This window comes from Paroedura picta, chromosome 3 (assembly GCF_049243985.1).
Source record: "Paroedura picta isolate Pp20150507F chromosome 3, Ppicta_v3.0, whole genome shotgun sequence".
NCBI lineage: Eukaryota > Metazoa > Chordata > Lepidosauria > Squamata > Gekkonidae > Paroedura > Paroedura picta.
The window spans coordinates 383,078-401,265 of record NC_135371.1 but is presented as its reverse complement, the minus strand read 5'-3'; the positions used below and the strand labels follow the sequence as shown (position 1 = coordinate 401,265).

Below are 18,188 nucleotides of genomic sequence, written 5' to 3'. Positions count from 1 at the left end.
TGCTGATTGCATCCGTGACTCCTGGGAGGGGGGCATAGAGATCAAATAAGTTCCTCTAGCACCTGTGCCCTGTATGTAGCCAGGAGCCTTGAGGACTAGGTCCATCCGCAGGTGGTGACCTAAGCCCCTCATGTTCCTCACGGGTGTCCGATCCAAACGCAAGCCACGCTGGGCCCTGCTTAGCTGACGGGATTGGGGTGGTCCGCAAGGACACAGAGAAATAATGGCACCTCAAGGAGCACGCCTGCACACAAACCCCTACACCTTGAACAGAACCCTGGTGGTCTTAAAGGTGCCTGACTGCCCCCCCCCCCCCGGGTTCTGTTGCCTGGACGGAGTTTCCGCTTCTTGCCCTCACCAGGGGGGGGGGCTTTGAAAGGGGTCCCAGATCCTCATGCCTGGGGGAGGAAGCCTGGAGGATCCGCAGGCAAAAAGCTGGCCACGGAGACAGAGGCAAGAGCCACGCCAGAGAGGAATGGAGAGCGTGGATGGTGGAGCAGGGGCCCGCAGTGCTGTGGGGAGCTGCAACCTGCCCCACTGGCCGGGGGTCCCACTGGCTGCAGGGCTGGGCAGAACAGGTCGCAGGAGGGACCCACTACTGTGACCCAGGGTTTGAACCACCCCATGCAGAAATCCCCCCCCACACAGGAACTCCCCCCCCCCCAGCTCCTGGAAACCAGAGTCAGAATTGCCGGCTACCCTGGTTTCCGCCCCACTCCCTTCCCCAACCTATATAGGGAGCCTATTTCCTGACCCAAGGATACCCAGAATACCCAGCAGGCTTCCTGCTGCGTATTAACTCTGCGGCTCCCAGACTGCCCCCCCCCCCCACAGCTGGCAGGAGGCAACTAAGAGTGGTCGGCCCCTCCCTTGAAATGCCACTTTGGAGAGATGGGAGGGGGGTGGAGCACAGATGGACAAATCACACCCCGAGGGCCAGGCCTGGGAACTCACCTGCTTTGAACCCAAAACAGGTCTTGGCATGTGATAGAGAAGGCAAGCCGAAATGTAAGTATTTCTCCCATTAATATTATGTTTTATGACCACATCAAGACGGAAGCAAGAGTTTTTGAAAATCTTAAGATCGTACTTAGTTTCATTCATTTTCATTAGGCACGGCCCCTTGTCAGCCAGGCTGAGTTTCTCTTTGTGGCACAATTGTGCCGGGAGCAGAGAGACCTGACCAAGCCCTCGCCCGTAAGACCAGAAGACCAGAATGCGACGGCATCCGGGGAAGCTGATCCACAGAGAAGCGGCAGCTTTAACCAAGAGATCGGATCGATTCACGGAGAGGTCTGCGGTGGCTGAGGGGAACCTCCATATGCAGAGGCACCAAACCTCTGAATCCCAGAGCCAGGAGGCAACATCAGGGGAAGGCCTCTGCCTCCTTAACCCTGTCAGGCAGGACGCTGGACTGGATGGGCTCCCCTGATGTCCTTGTTACTCCGAGGTCTGTGGTGGCCATCCACAGTGGCCTCTGTGTGGGGGGGGAGGGGTCTGCCACCTCAGACAGCCGGATTCAAATCCACTCTGCTCCAAGAAGCCTCAAGTAGCCCTCTCAGCCTTGCCTGCCCCCCCCCCCCCGCCCCTGGAACGAGACTTCCCCTCTCGCTGCATCAAAATGCCCTGGGGAGAGGATGGAGGCCCTGCCCCAAGCAGAGAGAGCCTCCTTCGCCCACGCTCAGAGAGAGAGAGAACCAGGCAGGGATGGCCAGTTCAGGGGTACTCTGTGACCAAAAACAGCTCGACTGGGCCCAGGGCCCCCCGCATGAGGAGCACAAGCTCTGCCCCCAGAGGGCATGCAAACTCATGCAGAGCCACTGCGCACCCTCCCCCTTGGGGGGCATCCCTGGGAGGCCGGCAGCCAAACGTGCCCCTGAAACAACCCAGTAAGAACCTGAGGAGCCACTGGGAATGCCCATTTGGGAGGCAGGAAAACTAGGCGGCTTGGGTAAGCCCCCCCCCGCAGCCCCCTCCCCACCCCAGCAAGGAGGAGGCCACAGGACGGAGAATGCCACTTTTTTTCTTTTTAATCACACTCAAATATTTTTTACTTCTTCTTGGAGACGCCAACGGTTCTGCCACGTCGGCCGGTGGTCTTGGTGTGCTGACCCCTGACCCGCAGGCTGAAAGTGAAAAAGAAGGGCGAGGAGGGGATCAGCAGGGGCTCTGTCCCAGGCCAGCGGCCCCACCCCACGCCAACCCCCCTCCACCACCACCACCACCCGTTCTCACCCCCAGAAGTGACGGAGGCCTCGGTGGGCACGGATCTTCTTCAGGCGCTCCAAGTCCTCACGCAGTTTGTTATCCAGCCCATTGGCCAAGACCTGAAACAGAGGGGGTGGGATGCATCAGCAAGGAGGGAAGCCCCCCCCCCCCAATGCCCACTACCAGCCCCTGAGGCTGGCCCTCTGGCCAGGCATGAGAGCCCCGCACAGCCAGTACAGTCCCCGGGCAAAGCAGCACAATGTGGCCCACCCTACACAACCACTCACAGGAAGAAAAGCGTAAATCCAATGAAAAATCCAACTTCTATTTATTGGTACCTCCAACCAAATCAGTGTTCAGATATTAAAAACACGCTCCCCCCAGTCCTGAATCCCCTCCCCTCCCCGGCTGCTCAGCCTCCCTTTGGACCAGGACCTTCCCCGCCCCAGGGAGCCTCACCTGGCTGTACTTCCCATCCTTGACGTCCTTCTGCCTGTTGAGGAACCAGTCCGGGATCTTGTACTGCCGCGGGTTCTGCATGATGGTGATGACGCGCTCCACCTGCAGGGGGCGGAAGAGAGCGCTATGGCCAAGACCCTGCGGCCTGAGCCACAACCACAGAAGCCTGAGGGGCCACACCAAGCAAGGAGGGAATGCGGGGCCCAGAACCAGCAGGATGGGACTCATCATTCTGAGGGGCCATCCCTTGGATCCCTTCCTCCTGGCCCTTCTCCATGCCCCTGAAAGGCAACAGAGACGCCCATCCCAAGCCCTCTAGAGCTACTGGAACCAGGGCCAGACTTCCAGAACACCCCAGAAGCCCCAAAGGCTCCCCTTGGCCCGCTCTGACAGGCTGTGGTTTCCAGGCCTTGGGCAGGCAGAGACCCTTCAACAGAGCAGATGTCCGAGACTGAACAGGGGGAGGGGGAACTTCTTCTGGTCAGTCCAAGCAGGGGCTCTGCCCCCAAACTGTCTGTGCAGGCAAGATCTGTCATGCACAAAATTGCGCAGCATATATGAAGGCCTTCTACAGAGGGTTCTGGGGGAGGGAGCACATTTAGATTAGGCACTTCCTGGTATTTTTCAAATGGTCTCCTTCGGGGTCGGTTGGAGACTCCCTGATTTCCTCCAGATGAAGAACAGTCAGTTAGACTGTTGGGGCTCTCTCTGTCTTCCCTTTACAAAGTTCACTCCCTTCCCAATAAAGCTAATTATTCTTTAACTAGCAGGGCTGCAATTCCTCCTTTGCATATTTAAACTCTAACAACAGAAACAAGACCCCTCCCAACAGAGGCAAGACCCCCCATCCTCCCCCCACCTGAATTCACAAAAATACCCTCTCTGACAATTGGTCGGGAACCCTCTTTGGCTTCCTGCCCCTCCCATGAAACGGACCGGCACACCAGAGGGGCCCCACCGCGAGGGGAATACCTTTGGAGCACAAGGCGCGGGGGGGGGGGGACGGGACTCGCTCTCTCACCTCATCCTCGGTCAGCTCCCCGGCTCTCTTGGTCAGGTCGATGTCCGCTTTCCGCAGCACCACGTGGGCGTAACGCCTGCCCACCCCCTGTGGGGAAGAGGAGAGAGGCACAGGTTTCCACCCCGCCCTTTCCCAAGGGCTCAGGGCGTACGAGGACAGCGAGCAACAAGGGGGTGTAAGAGACACAGCATAGAAGGGAACAAAGCCAGACCGTGGCCCAAACCCATCAGGCCAAGACCAGGCCAAGACCAGGCCAAAAACCCCCTGAACGAGGGAGACTGCGGACCTTTCAGATCAGGCCAGGCCTTCCATCCCGATGGGGTCAAGGTGGGGACAAGCCCTTGACCTTGTCCTGGGAGGAGCTAAGCTCTCGGGAGAGAGAGAGAGAGTGAGTAGACTTGGAAGGGGCCATATAGGCCGTCTAGTCCAACCCCCTGCTCAACGCAGGATCAGCCCAGAGCATCCTGAAGCATCCAAGAAAAGTGTGTATCCAACCTTTGCTTGAAGACTGCCAGTGAGGGGGAGCTCACCACCTCCTTAGGCAGCCTATTGCACTGCTGAACTACTCTGACTGTGAAAAACGTTTTCCTGATATCTAGCCTATATCGTTGTACTTGTAGTTTAAACCCATTACTGCGTGTCCTCTCCTCTGCAGCCAGCAGAAACAGCATCCTGCCCTCCTCCAAATGACAACCTTTCAAATACTTAAAGAGGGCTATCATGTCCCCTCTCAACCTCCTTTTCTCCAGGCTGAACATTCCCAAGTCTCTCAACCTATCTTCATAAGGCTTGGTCCCTTGGCCCCAGATCATCCTCGTCACTCTCCTCTGTATCCTTTCAATTTTATCTACGTCCTTCTTGAAGTGAGGCCTCCAGAACTGCACACAGTACTCCAGGTGTGGTCTGACCAGTGCCGTATACAATGGGACTATGACATCTTGTGATTTTGATGTGATGCCCCTGTTGATACAGCCCAAAATGGCATTCGCCTTTTTAACCGCTGCATCACACTGCCTGCTCATGTTTAGTTTACAATCCACAAGTACCCCAAGTAAACAACATTTTCTCAGAGAGACACAGACGGTGCCAGCTTAGGGCTTCAAAGGGGAGGACCAGCCTGACCCCTGATCCGGAAACAGGCAGGGAGACCGTGTGGCGGCTGCAGCAACGCCTTTCTGGCAGGGCCACGCAAGGAGCTCAGGGGCATCTGCCCAAGCGCTGCTGCTTCCAAGGAACCAAGGGCCGCTAACGGGGGCCTGCAGACACCCCCAAAAGGCAGGAGGCCCATCCCCAGCCCCTCTGACCTTGATGGCCGTAATGGCAAAGGCGATCTTCCGCCGCCCGTCAATGTTGGTGTTGAGGACTCGCAGGATGTGCTGGAACTTCTCTGGGATCACGAGAGACTGTGGGAGGAAGAGAAGAGGCTGGCTCAGCCAGAGAGGCCAAAGACCCCGCAGCCCTGCGCAGCCGCCCTGGCCCAGGGTCAGAAGGGCTTGCAAACCACCACCCCCTTGCTGGGCTCACTTGCTTGAGCCACCTGATCTAGGCTCTTCCCATGGGGTAGAAAGCCTCTCCTCCCCACAACACACTGCGGTAAGGCCAACGGGTGGGCCGTGTGGCAGGGAACAACCCACACACACCCTGAAAAGTATTCCCTGCCTTCCCTGGAAGCCCCGGATGCTGGACCGGACAGTGCTCAATGCCAGGCAGTGCGCACCACAGAGGCCAAGTGTGGAAGCCGCCTCAGAGCAGTGAGTGGAGCGCCCCCTCCCCTCCCCCAAAATTTGTCAGCCTGTATGGGAACCACTCCCCTGCCGGTGGTGCAAACCAATGGAGCAGCCCCTTCCGACACCAACCGGCCTCCCTGCCAGAGAGGTGAAGGCCCACAAAACAGACAACAGGAAAAGGGAGAGGGAACTCATCCAAAATGTGCAAGGCAAAGGTTTTTCTGCAAGACGAGCTACAGCACAATAACAGAAGGGTCCCACCAGGAACTGCGGATATGGGAGGGGGCTTCATTTCCCACTATCTCTCCGTTCCTCTCCATGGCAGATCCCCTGGCCCTCCCTGCTTCCCAGTGACCCCACCCCAAACTCCCACCCCCCATCCCAATCCACCACAAAGGAGCCAGGATCTGACTGCCACGCGGCTGCAGGACCTCGGGCCGGCTCCAGCTCCAGGAGGAAAAGGAGCCAGAGGGCCTGACCGCCTCCCCCCCAACCGCCCCAGGGGCAGGGGGTCCATCTAGGAAGGGAAGAAGAGTCATCAAGCTGGTGGAGAAGTAGCAGGTCACAAACAAGGGCTGCTTTTAGCGCTGGGGATTGAAGGAGAGCTCTCCAGCCGACTAACTCATCTGCATAATCCAACACTTACCAAAACCCTTGACCCCCTGGAGGGGTTTTCAGAATGGGTGGGAGCTAGGTAATTTTTCATATATTTTTAAATTTATTAAGCATATGGCCATATATGATGGGCCTGGAGGGGGGGAAGGAGCAGGGCCCCGGTGGGCGTGTCCACAGTATCCAAACTGCAGGCCGCATGAGGGCAGTTTTTGAGATTGCAAAGTGCCTCGAGAAATCAAACAGAACTGGCTTTCTGCCTTTCAACTTTTATTTTTCTCTTCCTCTCAGGAAAAATCAAGACCTGGCGCCACAGTTTGCAGCCTTTCCTTGGCACCGGCAAAACGGCACATTTCTTTGCAACCCATTTAGGAGCAAGAGGAGCAGCTTCCAACCGCCTTCCCTTCCCTCTCCCACAACAGGCACCGTGTGAGGCAGGGGGGCTGAGAGAGCTCAGAGAGACCTGAACTATCAGGACTGTGCCGAGCCCAAGGTCACCCTGCCGGCTCCCCAGATTAGAGGTCACCCCTGCACTTAACCCCGACGCCACGCTGGCTCTTACATGAACGCAACAACCAGTTCTCTAAGCCGGAATCTCATGCGAGACGACCCTGCGGGCAGCCGCCACCCCCCCCCCCCAAAAGAAAAGAACCGGAGTGGAGGGACGCCAGGAGGGCGCACGCGACGGGGCCAGAGACCCACCCCTCCCCTGCAAGGTTGGCCGTGCCGGGAAGAGGAGGGGCGGGCTCGTAGCCCTCCCACCCCCGCTGGACGGCCGCCCGACCTCGCAGGACGAGGGGCAGTTTCGAAAGGCCGGGCCTAGCAAGGGTCTCCCGGCAGGCAGGCAGGCAGGCAGGCATCCGCCAGGGCAAGAGCCGCCCCCATCCCGCGACCTGGGCCGGGGAGAAGCGCCAGCAGCCCCCTCCCGACCGCAGACCCCCCCCCCCGGGCCCCTCCGAGCCCCGCCCGCGGCGGATGGCGACGGATCCCCTCCGCCCCCCCCCCCCATCTCCTCCTACCATGGCTGCGGCGACGGCTCCCCTCGCTCCGTAGCGGCCGGAAAAGGAAGTCCGCTGGCGCCGCAGCCTGGCTATACGTCCCTCCCACGCAATGACAACTTCCGGCGGCCTAGGACCCAGTTAGCCCCGTCTCTCGGGCGCTTCCCGTGGATTGGCTCTTCCGGTGCACTGCCCTAAAGCGCCCGTGCGGGAAACGGCGATGCGCGCCACAAGTTCAGGCGGGATTAGCACCCGGCCCTCCCGCGCTTCTGGATCCAGCCTGGATTGGGGGGGGGGGGCGTTGGGGGTCTTCCAGGACCCCTCCTCTGAGAAAGCCCAATTTCTGGAGCACTTCCGCCCTGGCCTGAGGGACACCGCGATGCATTCTGGGAGACGCAGTTCCAGTCCTCAGAACCGGAAGTTCAGGACCTTTCCCCCGGATGTCCCCGAGGGGGGGAGGAGGAGGAGGGAGCCGCGATGGCCGCCGCCGGCCTTGGAGAGGAGTGCAGAAGGCAGCTGCGTCCGAACGAGATGGAGGAAGAGGAGGCGGCGGCGGGCGGGACGGTGAGGGCCACGCACCTGCCCCACTTCCGGTCCCTCCGGCTTTGGGGCTCGGTTGCCAGCCTCCCGGTAGTATCGCCCTACCAGGAAATTAGACAGCCTGGGAACGAATGAGGAAACTGCAGGCCCGTCAGCCCTACGGGAGGCCAAGAGCCCAGGACAGCAAGGCCTCCTTCTCAGCCCATCGGTTCATGCCGTGCTGTGTCCGACTGTGAACATTTCCTTTTGAAAATGAACCCTTCGATTCTCTAATCACCGTTCTAGGACAGGAAAGATGCTCTCATTGGGTCCTGTGACTCCTGTGCTTGACCTTTATGATGAAAGGCCGAGGGGATTCTGGTCAGAAGAGGAGCCCCAAGGGCCCTTCCTGTGTCCCTTCCTGGCTGGGAGTGGGATCCCACCCCCTGAGGCCTCGTCCCATGAGGGAAGCAAACTTGGCCTAGTCACTTCTTGGACCTTTCTAGGCAGGTGATTCTAACTTCCCAGGAACGGCTGGCTCTAAATCCACCTCTTTTGTGGTGGAAACTGCTTCGAGAGGAGAGGCGTGCTGAGGTGCCTGGCCATTGCCTGCCTCTGATTGGGCTGCCCAGGGTTGCTTTGGGGGCTCCCTCAGCCCCCTTTCTCATCTTTGGGATTTGCCTTTGAATCCCATCTCCCTTCCTCACAAGACTAGAGCTCATGAAGGAGCAGGAGGTTGAGAAGTAATTATAAGGAAGTCCTTCCTTCCCCAAAGAGTCATTCACAGGCGGAACTCCCTGCTGCAGGAGGCGGGGGTGGCTGCAAGCACAAAGGGGATTGGAGAGACATCACGAGCAGAGGTCCTTCAGTGGTTATTAGTCACAGGAGATAGAAGGAAGACTCTGTCTGGGGCAGGGATGCTCTGCTTTCTTGATGTTTGCGGGCTTCTGGAGTTATGGCTCCACTGGGGAAACTCCTGGGTTTTGGCCGCTGGGTGCCCCAGAGTGTTGGCCTGGCCCAGCAGGGCTTCTTGTTGTTCCCCTCTTTTGTGTGCTTCCTCCTGCAAACAGGGTTTACTCTCCACTCTCCCCTCCCCCCCCCCCAATCCTGTAGGGTCCCGGTGAGGAGCCGCTCCAGCTGCACCTGGGGGAGCTGAACCTGACCTCGGAGGAGTTCATCTTGGACGAAGTGGACAGTGAGTTCTCCCTTTTCTGACTCTCACTGAGCTGGTTTGACTGTAGGGAGGGCAAGGGGTCTGTCTCCAGGCCACAATCAGTGGGACTGCCCCCGCCCTGTCCTAGGGGTGCTGCTCGCTGCCTGATTCTCCCCGTTGGGCTGCTGCTGGCCTGGTAGGCTCCACTCCCGGCTGGTTCTGCCTCGGCTGCCCCTGCTGGGTCTTGGCCGGCCCCACTGCAGTTGGCACTGCAGCACTGCCTGCAGGGGGGGGGGGGCTTTTGGCATACCTGCCCCTCACCTGCATTCTTCTCTTTCAGTCCACATCCAGGCCAACCTGGAGGATGCCCTGGTGCAGGAGGCCCTGAAGACGGTGCGCCCTGAGAGGAGCTGGGGGTGGGGTGGGGGGACGGGGTGCTTGGTGGGGCCCCAGTAACCCCCCTCCTGCCCTCCCTTTGGCCTTCCAGGGGGTGGACCTGAGGCACTACTCCAAGCAGGTGGAGCTGGAGCTCCAGCAGATCGAGAACGCCTCCATCAAGGACTGTATCCTCCGCTGAGGGGTGGGGGCATCTTTGCCCAAAGGTGAGGGTGGGGGTCCCTTTCTGCTGAGACACACACACACATACCACGTGTGCCCCCTCACACTTCCGGCCTCTCCAGGCCAATCTTGCCCCCCCTGGACTTGGGGAGGGGTTTCCCGTCCCCTCCTTCTGGGGCAGTTGCCCTTTGGAGCAGGTGTCCCAGACTGAGCTGACTCGCTCTGGAAATCCTGGCGGTGCTGCTGAACTCGGATCTCCTTGTTCTCCATCAGAAGATCACAGCCTCCTTCAGGGAGGGGGTTAGGGGGCAGGATAGTCCGCTCTGGGCACGGCTGGGCACATCCTGCTTCTCCTTAGCTCCTCCCCCCTTCCAGACATCAAGGAGAGCAAGAACATTGCCTCTCTGCACACCCAGATCACGTCCTGCGATGCCGTCCTGGAGGTGAATATCTTGGGCTCTGGGGCCCCCGGGATGTTCCCCTCCTAGGCCAGGGCTGGACTGGTTCTGCCCCCTCCTGACCCCCCCCGCCCCTTCCTGCCCGCAGCGCATGGAGGCCATGCTCAGCTCCTTCCAGTCGGACCTGAGCAGCATCAGCTGTGAGATCCAGACGCTGCAGGAGCAGTCGGTGGCCATGAACGTGCGTCTGCGCAACCGCCAGGCCGTCCGCGGCCGCCTCTCCCAGCTGGTGGATGAACTGGTGGTACCCAACCTCATGATCAGGTGGGGCTCTGCCAGAGACGCCAGCCTCTCTGGGGGGGCGGGGGTGGTAGTGTGTCGGGGGAGGGGAATTTGGCATGGGTGCGGGCCAGACCTGAGTCCCCTGGGTTATTGTTGCCAACCTACAGGTGGGCCCTGAAGACACACAGGTTTCTAACACCCAATCTCCAAGGGGCATGGCTCGGCTCTCCTGGAAGTAGGGTCTGCACTGGAGGGAGGACGGCCTCTGGCCTCACCTGGGATTTCCTCAACTCATCTTGGCAGCCCACCTTTGTGCCAAGGCCCTTCCTGTGGGGAGCGAGCGGGGCGGAGCTGGCCGTAGAGTCCCTGGCTCCTCTGGCCGGGTCCAGCAGGGCTTCCCTGTGTCTCCCTCTCCCCGCAGCACCATCCTGGAGACGCCGGTGACGGAGCAGGGCTTCCTGGAGCAGCTGCACGAGCTGAACAACAAGATCAATGCGGTGAAGGAGCAGGCCTTCCGCGAGACCATGGCCTGTGCCGACGTGGCAGACATCCTGGACAAGCTAAAGGCCAAGGTGAGAGCACCCTCCCCCCCCGGCCACAGGTGCAGGGCCAGCTTCTGTCTCTCCAGGGGGAGAGGGTCCCCTCCTCACTATTGCCTCTGGAGGGACGACCTGGGGAGCCCGCAAGCTTCTGTGGTTTGATGGGGGGGGGGAGACAGGGCATGTGCAGAGTGTGGGTCCGGTGGCCCTTCCCCCACCCTACAGGTCTCCCCAAGGAGGACAGCTGTCCGCCCGTGGTGGGGCAGAGTGGGGAAGTGGGAACCAGGCTTCATTCAAGGGGTCTGACCCATTCCGGAAAAGTGGCGGCCCCCAGCCAAACTGGTGCTCTGCCCTCTTCCAGGCAGTGGCCAAGATCCGGGAGTTCATCCTGCAGAAAATCTACTCTTTCCGCAAGCCGATGACCAACTACCAGATCCCCCAGAATGCCCTGCTCAAGTACAGGTGGGTGCCTGGCCCCCGTGTCGGGGAGGGGCTCTGTGGGATTTGGGGCTCCGTCCCTTTGGGCATCCCGCCCTGCTGTGAGTGGAGTGTCTGTCAGGAGGGCCAGGCCTCCATGCCATGGGGCAGGGGTGACCATGGGGGCCTCTCCGTCTCCCTCTCCCCCCCCCCGGGCAGGTTTTTCTACCAGTTCCTGTTGGGCCACGAGCGGTCGGTAGCCAAGGAGGTGCGGGACGAGTACCTGGAGACGATGAGCAAGATCTACCTGAGCTACTTCAAGTCCTACACCAGCCGCCTGATGAAGGTGCAGGTGAGAACTGCTGGGCTTGGACCCCCCCTCTCCGCCCCTTCCCAATGCGGGGCTCTCTGCTGAGGGCTCCCCCCCCCCCTCTCTCTTTCTCTCTCCCCTGCAGTACGAGGAAGTGGCGGAGAAGGAGGATCTCATGGGGGTCGAAGACACGGCCAAGAAAGATATCCTTGCCTGGGGTGGGGTTGGGTGGGGCGGAGGGGGAGGGGCTCCTCTTCTCTGCACCAGAGCTGAGGCGGGACAGGAGGCCAAGGGCGAGCTCCCTGCTGACCTGCTTCCTGGTGGTCCACTGTGGGGGGGGAGGGTGTCCTGTTCCCAAACAGCCCTTGACTATCCAGCCACGGTTCTTCTCAAAGCCGTCCCTCCGGAATCGCAACACCGTCTTCACCCTGGGCAACCGAGGGAGCGTCATTGGGGGGGCTGAGCTGGAGGGCCCCATCATCGTCCCCCACAGCGCCCAGAAGAGCGACCTCCGAGTGAGTCATGGGGGCTGTGGGCCAGGCGCCTTTGGGGTGTCTCTGTGTGTGTGTCCTCCCCCCCCCACTGACCCACGGCCTGCCCCCTTTTCTCTTTGGCTCCTAGTACCCCTTTGAGTCACTCTTCCGCAGCCAGCACTATGCCCTGCTGGACAACAGCTGCCGTGAGTTCCTTTTCCTCTGCGACTTCTTCCTGGTGACCGGCAGCCCCGCGCTGGACCTCTTCAACGCCGTCATGGGGAAGACCCTGGCCATGTTCCTCGTGAGTGGGGGCGGGGGGGGGGGGGTCGGGCCTCCTTGCTGGGCCGCCAGCCATTGGCCCCCTTCCATCCCCTTCCGTGCCTCTCTCAGTCAGGCTATCAGGACGCGAAACCCAGCTTTGCCAGTCCCAGTTCTCTTAGGGCAGTTCTAGCAGAGCAGTTCTCTCAGAGCTCTCAGCCGCACCGACCTCACAGGGTGTGTTTGGGAGCTGCTGTGGGACGTCCTAATGGTAGAGTTTATATTGCTGTCTGTAAACTTTCTCCCACAATTCCTCATGTTGTTGATGTTTGCAGCCTCCAGGAGTTCTGTGAGGTAGAAACATAGCGGAAAAAATGTTTTGAAACCAGCATTTCCCCCCACAGCAGACCGACCCCGTGTGAGGCCGCTGCTCAGCTGCTTCAGCCCAGTGTGGCCAGCCCCTGCAGTCTTTCCCACTAAGCCTGCCCTTGTCCCAGGAGCGGTGCCCCCCCCCCCAGGCATGCTGAGTCCGTCTCCCGGGGGCTCCTCCAGGCTGGCTCCTCCAGGAGGAGAGGGACCTCCGCCCACGCCTCCCCCTCCCCGCCTCTCCCGCAGAAGCACATGGACGCTTACGTGAGCGACTGCTACGACAGCATCGCCATCTTCCTCTGCATCCACATCGTCCTGCGCTTCAAGGCCATCATGGCCAAGCGGAACGTCCCCGCCATCGACAAGTGAGCGGCCCTCCCTCCCTCCCTCCCTCCCTTCTGGCCCCCTCCCTGTCTGGAAGGAGCCCTCCCCCTCCGCAGGTCACACAGGCCCGTGGGGGCGGGTCTCCCCTCCTGGGTCCGGCCCTCCAGACTGCTGCCTCTCCTGCAGGTACTGGGACACCCTCCTGGAGATGCTCTGGCCGCGTTTCGAGCACATTCTGGAGCTGAACATTCAGAGCATCCAGAACACAGACCCCCAGAAGCTGGGCTTCCTTGACACGCGCCCCCATTATGTAAGCAGGAGGGGGGGGAGGCCTTGTCCAGACAGAGAATGCCTTTCACTTCTCTTGGGCAGGGGAGGGGGTGCCAGGAGTGGCTGGCGGGTGCTGAGGGCGTCCTTCTCTCGGGGGGGGGTCCTGCAAAGAGCCCCAGGGTCCCCCAGACTGGAGGGGGAGAAGCGTTTCCCCGGTGTCCTGTGGGGGCAGCCCCCAGATGGCTTCTCCTGCCCCCCCCCAGATCACGCGTCGCTACGCCGAGTTCTCCTCCGCCATTGTGAGCATCAACCAGACCTTCCCCCACGACCGGACCTTGACCCTCCTGGGGCAACTGCAGGTAGGTGGGATGGAGGGAGAGGAGAGGGTGACCTTGGGCCTGTCCCAGCTCTCTTGGAGCTCTCTGTGCCCCTCCTGCACCACAAGGGGCATGCTGTGGGGGAGAGACTCCTTCAGATAGAGAAGTGGGGATAATCACCTTCCCTCTTTCTTCTCCACGCTGGTTGTCCTAGGGCAGACAGAGAAGGGCCTCTCTCTCTCTCTCTCTCCCTCTCTCTCTCTCTCTCCTGTCCCCCCCCCCCAGGGCAGGGGCTCCAAAGGGGTGGGCTGGGCGAAGCTGTTTAGAATTCAGCCCTGCCCCCCGCCCCCCGGCTCCTTCCCATGGCTCAGATGGAGGAGACCAGCTCTTTGCTGAGCCTGTTCCTGCTGGGGTCCACGCTGGGTGGGGCGGAAGGGGCAGCTCCTCCTCTGTCCCCTCCGCACACAGGCCGAGGTGGAGAACTTTGTCCTCCGAGTGGCGGCCGAATTCTCCTCCCGCCAGGAGCAGCTCATCTTCCTCATCAACAACTACGACATGATGCTGGGCGTCCTCATGGTGAGAGCCACACAGGAGGCGTGCTGGCCGCGGGGGGGGGGGGAGGACGTGGGGGCCGGTCAGCTGCTGACCCTGCACCCCTTGTGTCCCTCCCTCCCTCCCTCTGCAGGAGCGAGCCGTGGAGGAGAGCAAGGAGGTGGAGGGCTTCCAGCAGCTGCTGAATGCGCGGACCCAGGTGGGTGCAGCTCCTCCTTGGGAGGGGTGTGCTTCCGGTGCTGTGACTGGGGGCTTTGCTGGATGCCAGACAGGACCCTCCCTGGGCAGGGCTTGGGGGGCAGTGGACGGGACAGCCATGCTGACCTCAGTCCCGGCATGGGGGCCCTGGAGGACTAGAGGCCTAGAAGGCAGCTGGCTGGGAAGAGGCTGCTGAAGGGGGGCAGCCTCAGTTCCCTCTCTCTCTGCCCAGGAATTCATTGAAGAGATCCTGGCTCCCGGCTTCGGGGGGATGATTGCCTTTGTGAAGGAGGCAGAGGCGCTGGCGGAGCGGGGCCAGCTGGAGCGCCTGCGGGGGGAGGAAGGTGAGTCTCTGGCTGGGCTGGGGCACTGGGGGGGGGAAGGGGGCTTCCGGGGGGTGGGGCTGGGACCCCAAAATGCCTCTCGGCTGATGCTGGCCCCCTGGAAATGAAGGGTGGAACACATAATGAGAAACAGCGTCTTATTGTATTTTATTCATACCTGCATATATACTTTGATGATTTATATGCTGCCCATCCCTAGCTCGTGTCCATAACAAAGCCCTGGTGTTGGCCGTTTGGCCGAAACTTGTACGGTCCTTATTTGACAATACTTGAATAATTTCGTTCTGTGAGTTGTCAAAGACTTCCAGGGCCGGGGTGGGTGTCCTGGACAGCGTGGGCTGAGGCCCCGGCTATGCTTTTTCCTTGCAAGTGGTTCTCAGTCCCTTTGCAATGAAGACCTGTGTTCTTGGTGCAATTAATGGTTTCGGCCTTGCGTGTGGAGGGAGGGTCTGAACGGCGTGTCCTTCGTATTGGGATGCTGTCTTTGACCTTTGGGTCCTTGGGCCAAGCCTCCTCCAACCGAGTAGGAAGAAGGGGGAGACGCAGGCGGAGCACACCTGAGGCTCCGTGTCCTCCTTCTCCCGCAGCCCGGGTGACCCAGCTGGTGCGGGGCTTTGCCGGGACGTGGAAGGCGGCCGTGGAGTCCCTGAGTCAGGACGTCATGCGCTCCTTCACCAACTTCAAGAACGGCACCTCCATCATCCAGGTGGGGCACCGACCTGGGCCAGGGGGCAGAGGCGGAAGAGAACCTGTGGACATCTCCCCCCCATAGGAGCGGGGGAGGGGCGGGGGGCTGGAGCATGTGCCGTTCGGGGCAGGAACGGCACAACTGTTTCCCGGGCCTTGACCCTCCCCCCATTAGATGGGTTCAGGTAGGAAGAGGTGCTCCAGGAAGGGCCACTGCTGGCAGGGGGAGGGTCGGCTCCCTGCGGGCAGCTGCTCAGCTGCCGTTTTGGGCAGGTTCAAGGAGGACCAGTTCGGTGTCTCTGCTGCGCCCTTCAGCCTGAATTGGGCTGCACAGGCCTCTGTCCACAACCCCCGCTCTTCCCATCTCCCGTCAGGGGCCTGGCTCAGCCCAGAACAGGGTGGGGGACCAGGAGGGGCTGGGCATGTGCTGGCAGGGAGGGTGGGGACTGGAGAGGAGAAGGAGGTTGGGTTGGGCCCTGTTCTTTGCAGAGACGCCTGCCTCCCTTCTGCCCAACTGTGGCCAACTGCAGAGGGGGGTGGGGGGCAGAGTCTTGGGGGGGAACTTGGAGGGCAGGGTCAAGAACGCGCATGTGTGTATGTTGTGTGTACACAAGGGTGTGTGTACGACTGTGTGCATGCAGCTTGAGACTTTTTGCTGGTCTGCCTCTCCCTGCAGGGGGCGCTGACGCAGCTGATCCAGTACTACCACCGCTTCCACAAGGTCATGGCGCTGGCCCCGCTCAAGGCCCTGCCCGTCCGCTCGGAGCTCATCAATATCCACCACCTCATGGTCGAGGTGAAGAAACACAAGCCCAATTTCTGACACGGGGCAGGCCGGGCGGCCGCTGTCTCCGTTGGCTGATGCCTTCTGACCCGTGACGCGGCCTTCCTTCCTTCCTTCCATCTGTCATTTTGCTTTGTACAGTCACAAATAAAGTCCCTTGCAGTTCCATTGGGACATCACCTCTCCTTGGGACGGGGGGACCTTTTCAGCTTGGCCTCGCAAGGGGTGTGTGTGTGGGGTTTGGTGCTTCCAAATTCTCCCCAGCCGGAGCAGCCCCTCCTCTGAGCTCTGCTAAAGCCTCGTTTCTGCAGTTTCTGCAGCTGCTGGTGAGCGTCCCTCGGAGGGACATTGCAGGACACTTGCATGCAGGGGGGCAACAGCAGCCCACCCCCCTGCACTACCCTCAGGAAAGGGAGGGGGAGACAGGCAGCTATGCAAGCGGTATGGCAGAATCATCAGTTTCTGCTGCCCGAGGATGTGGTGAGGGCCACAGGCCCAGGCAGCAGCCATGGAATGAGACAGGAGAGGCCCGTAGCCCTGGTGGCTGAGGAGAGCCTCCACATTCAGATGCAGTCAGCCTCTGAATCCCAGTGCCAGGAGGTCCCCTCAGGGGACGGCCTCAGCCTCTGAGCCCTGCTGCTGGCCCTGGGTGGGAAGATGGGCTGCTGGCCTAGATGGACCCGCCCTGGTCTGATGTTGCAGGGCTCTTCCAATGTCCTCATTACTGGATCCTCAAAGAGCAGAGCCTGCAGCTTTCCACACAGGGGGGGTGGGGAGTGGGTTCCTCCTGCAACAGCCTTCATTCCTGGCACAGGAGCCTGTCTCTGATCTGCCACTTGGCTGCCAGCCCCCCCTCCCCCCCGCCCCCCGCTGCTTGGGCCTTTGGCTCCCCATTTCTGCCCAGACCCCTCCCCCCCCCTCAGAGGGCTGAAGGTGGCAGCAGCTCTTATGCCCACCCATCCCCCACCCCCTGGCATGGCCTCAGCCCCTTCGGAAATCGGGTTCACCTTGGCAGTTGGACAGAAAAGACCCTCAGGGATGATGCCCCCTCCCCAGGCAGCTTGGAGGTCAGCTCTGAGTTCACGCGAGGAACGGAGGGGACGAAATAAGAGACACGAAGAGAGCAGCAAAATTAGAGATGATCTATTACACAACGCAATTCCCACAATTACTTTACAAAACATTGCACGGCTGCGGCATGCCTGTATCCCAGCACCAGGGGGCGCCCTTGGCTGCTTTTTAGAAAACAAAAAAGCCAAAGGGGAGGGGCCACCCATAATAATAATTTTTTTTAAACTTTTTTTTTAATTTGCAGGCAGCCGAGAGACAAGAAACATATTTCTTAATTTCCCAAGCACCAAAATGGGGTGTGAAAACTCATTCCCCCCCTCCTTTTCTTTGTTTTAAAGACAGGAAATGCACAGCAGAAGACGAAAATAGTCTTTTTCTTTTAGACCCACTCCTTTAAATAATATAATTAATTTAAATTGTATAAAAACAAAATAAAATACACAGTTTCCTTTCTCGTGTCGGGTGGCTCGTGGAGTGAAGTTTGGGCAAAAGGACTTTTTGAGTGGACGGAAAGCCACAAGGCACTCGGAGGGGGGAGGGGGGCAGAATTTCACGTGGTTCCGTCCGTGGGACAACCTTGTGCAAAAGGACCCCCAGATAGGATTCTCTCAGCGGGGCTGAACATCCCCCTTGGTAGGCTGGGGAAGGGGCAGCGGCTTCAGCCCCACCACCCCGGATCAGGCAACAGAAGAGACCCTCCAATCCAAGGGGTAGTGTGCGGAGATCACCAGCCGTGAAGCCATGGGGCAGCGATCTCTCCTGTAGGGCACTGGGCAGGGGGGGGGAGGAGGGGGAGGGTCCACAAAGCCAAGACAGCCTGGGCAGCCTCCCTGAGCTTGGAGACGTGAGAGTGGGAGGGGCCCTGGGAGACCTCCAACTTGGCCGATGCACCTTCCAGGGGGCAAGGAAGGGAAGGATGGGGGGGGGCAAATGAGCAGGGGAAGATGGGGGGGGCTGGAGGGTCCATGGAGAGGCAGGGTGGGGGCTGCAGCGGCCTCTGTGGCTGAGGCACGGGAGGAGGTCGGCCGGGTCCTCTTCAGTCGCTGCTAGTGGGGTTGGTGGGGGTGGGGGAGCTCCAGGGATCAAAGGACAGTTCTAGCCGAGGAAACACACGGGTCCCACTTCAAACCCGAACCTCTGACTGGGTTCTCCAAAGTCTGTCACTTGCACGTCCAGCAGGGGGAGCTGCTCCACACGGGGGGTGTTCACCTCCAGAACGGTCTTGTCCAACCCTTTCCGCAGCTGTTTGGGGAGAATGGGGGGTGGGGAGGGAGATGCTACTGAATGTTGGAGAGAACGGAGTTGGGATAGGAACACCTGGGTCAACCTGGGGTGAG

At 60.3% G+C, this 18,188-nt stretch overlaps 3 protein-coding genes across 5 annotated transcripts in view; 1 reads left to right on the top strand and 2 right to left on the bottom strand.

Moving 5' to 3' along the window:
* Window positions 1–2,012: 2,012 nt before the first annotated feature.
* On the bottom strand, window positions 2,013–7,269 carry RPS18 (ribosomal protein S18). Its single transcript, XM_077324511.1, has 6 exons — window positions 7,047–7,269; window positions 4,993–5,091; window positions 3,689–3,775; window positions 2,668–2,769; window positions 2,236–2,327; window positions 2,013–2,126 (listed from the first exon to the last, which is right to left on the bottom strand). Exons 1-6 carry the CDS (start codon window positions 7,047–7,049, stop codon window positions 2,051–2,053), a joined length of 459 nt encoding a protein of 152 aa, XP_077180626.1. The 5' UTR covers window positions 7,050–7,269; the 3' UTR covers window positions 2,013–2,050.
* A 145-nt stretch (window positions 7,270–7,414) lies between these two features.
* VPS52 (VPS52 subunit of GARP complex) lies at window positions 7,415–15,948 on the top strand. The gene is made up of 20 exons (XM_077324510.1): window positions 7,415–7,589; window positions 8,658–8,739; window positions 9,038–9,090; window positions 9,185–9,260; window positions 9,631–9,698; window positions 9,802–9,977; window positions 10,357–10,507; window positions 10,836–10,936; window positions 11,111–11,243; window positions 11,347–11,404; window positions 11,583–11,716; window positions 11,823–11,978; window positions 12,551–12,669; window positions 12,815–12,938; window positions 13,162–13,257; window positions 13,684–13,791; window positions 13,901–13,966; window positions 14,198–14,309; window positions 14,897–15,015; window positions 15,673–15,948. The coding sequence occupies exons 1-20, from the start codon at window positions 7,503–7,505 to the stop codon at window positions 15,817–15,819; spliced, it is 2,166 nt and encodes a 721-aa protein (XP_077180625.1). The 5' UTR covers window positions 7,415–7,502; the 3' UTR covers window positions 15,820–15,948.
* Window positions 15,949–16,908: 960 nt separating this feature from the next.
* Window positions 16,909–18,188, bottom strand: part of COL11A2 (collagen type XI alpha 2 chain) — a 71,282-nt gene continuing 70,002 nt past the window's right edge. For all 3 annotated transcript variants that reach the window (XM_077324506.1, XM_077324507.1, XM_077324509.1), the window contains one exon: window positions 16,909–18,093. In XM_077324506.1, the coding sequence (XP_077180621.1) occupies window positions 17,947–18,093 (147 nt within the window). In that variant the 3' untranslated portion in view covers window positions 16,909–17,946. The remainder of the gene's footprint in view (window positions 18,094–18,188) is intronic.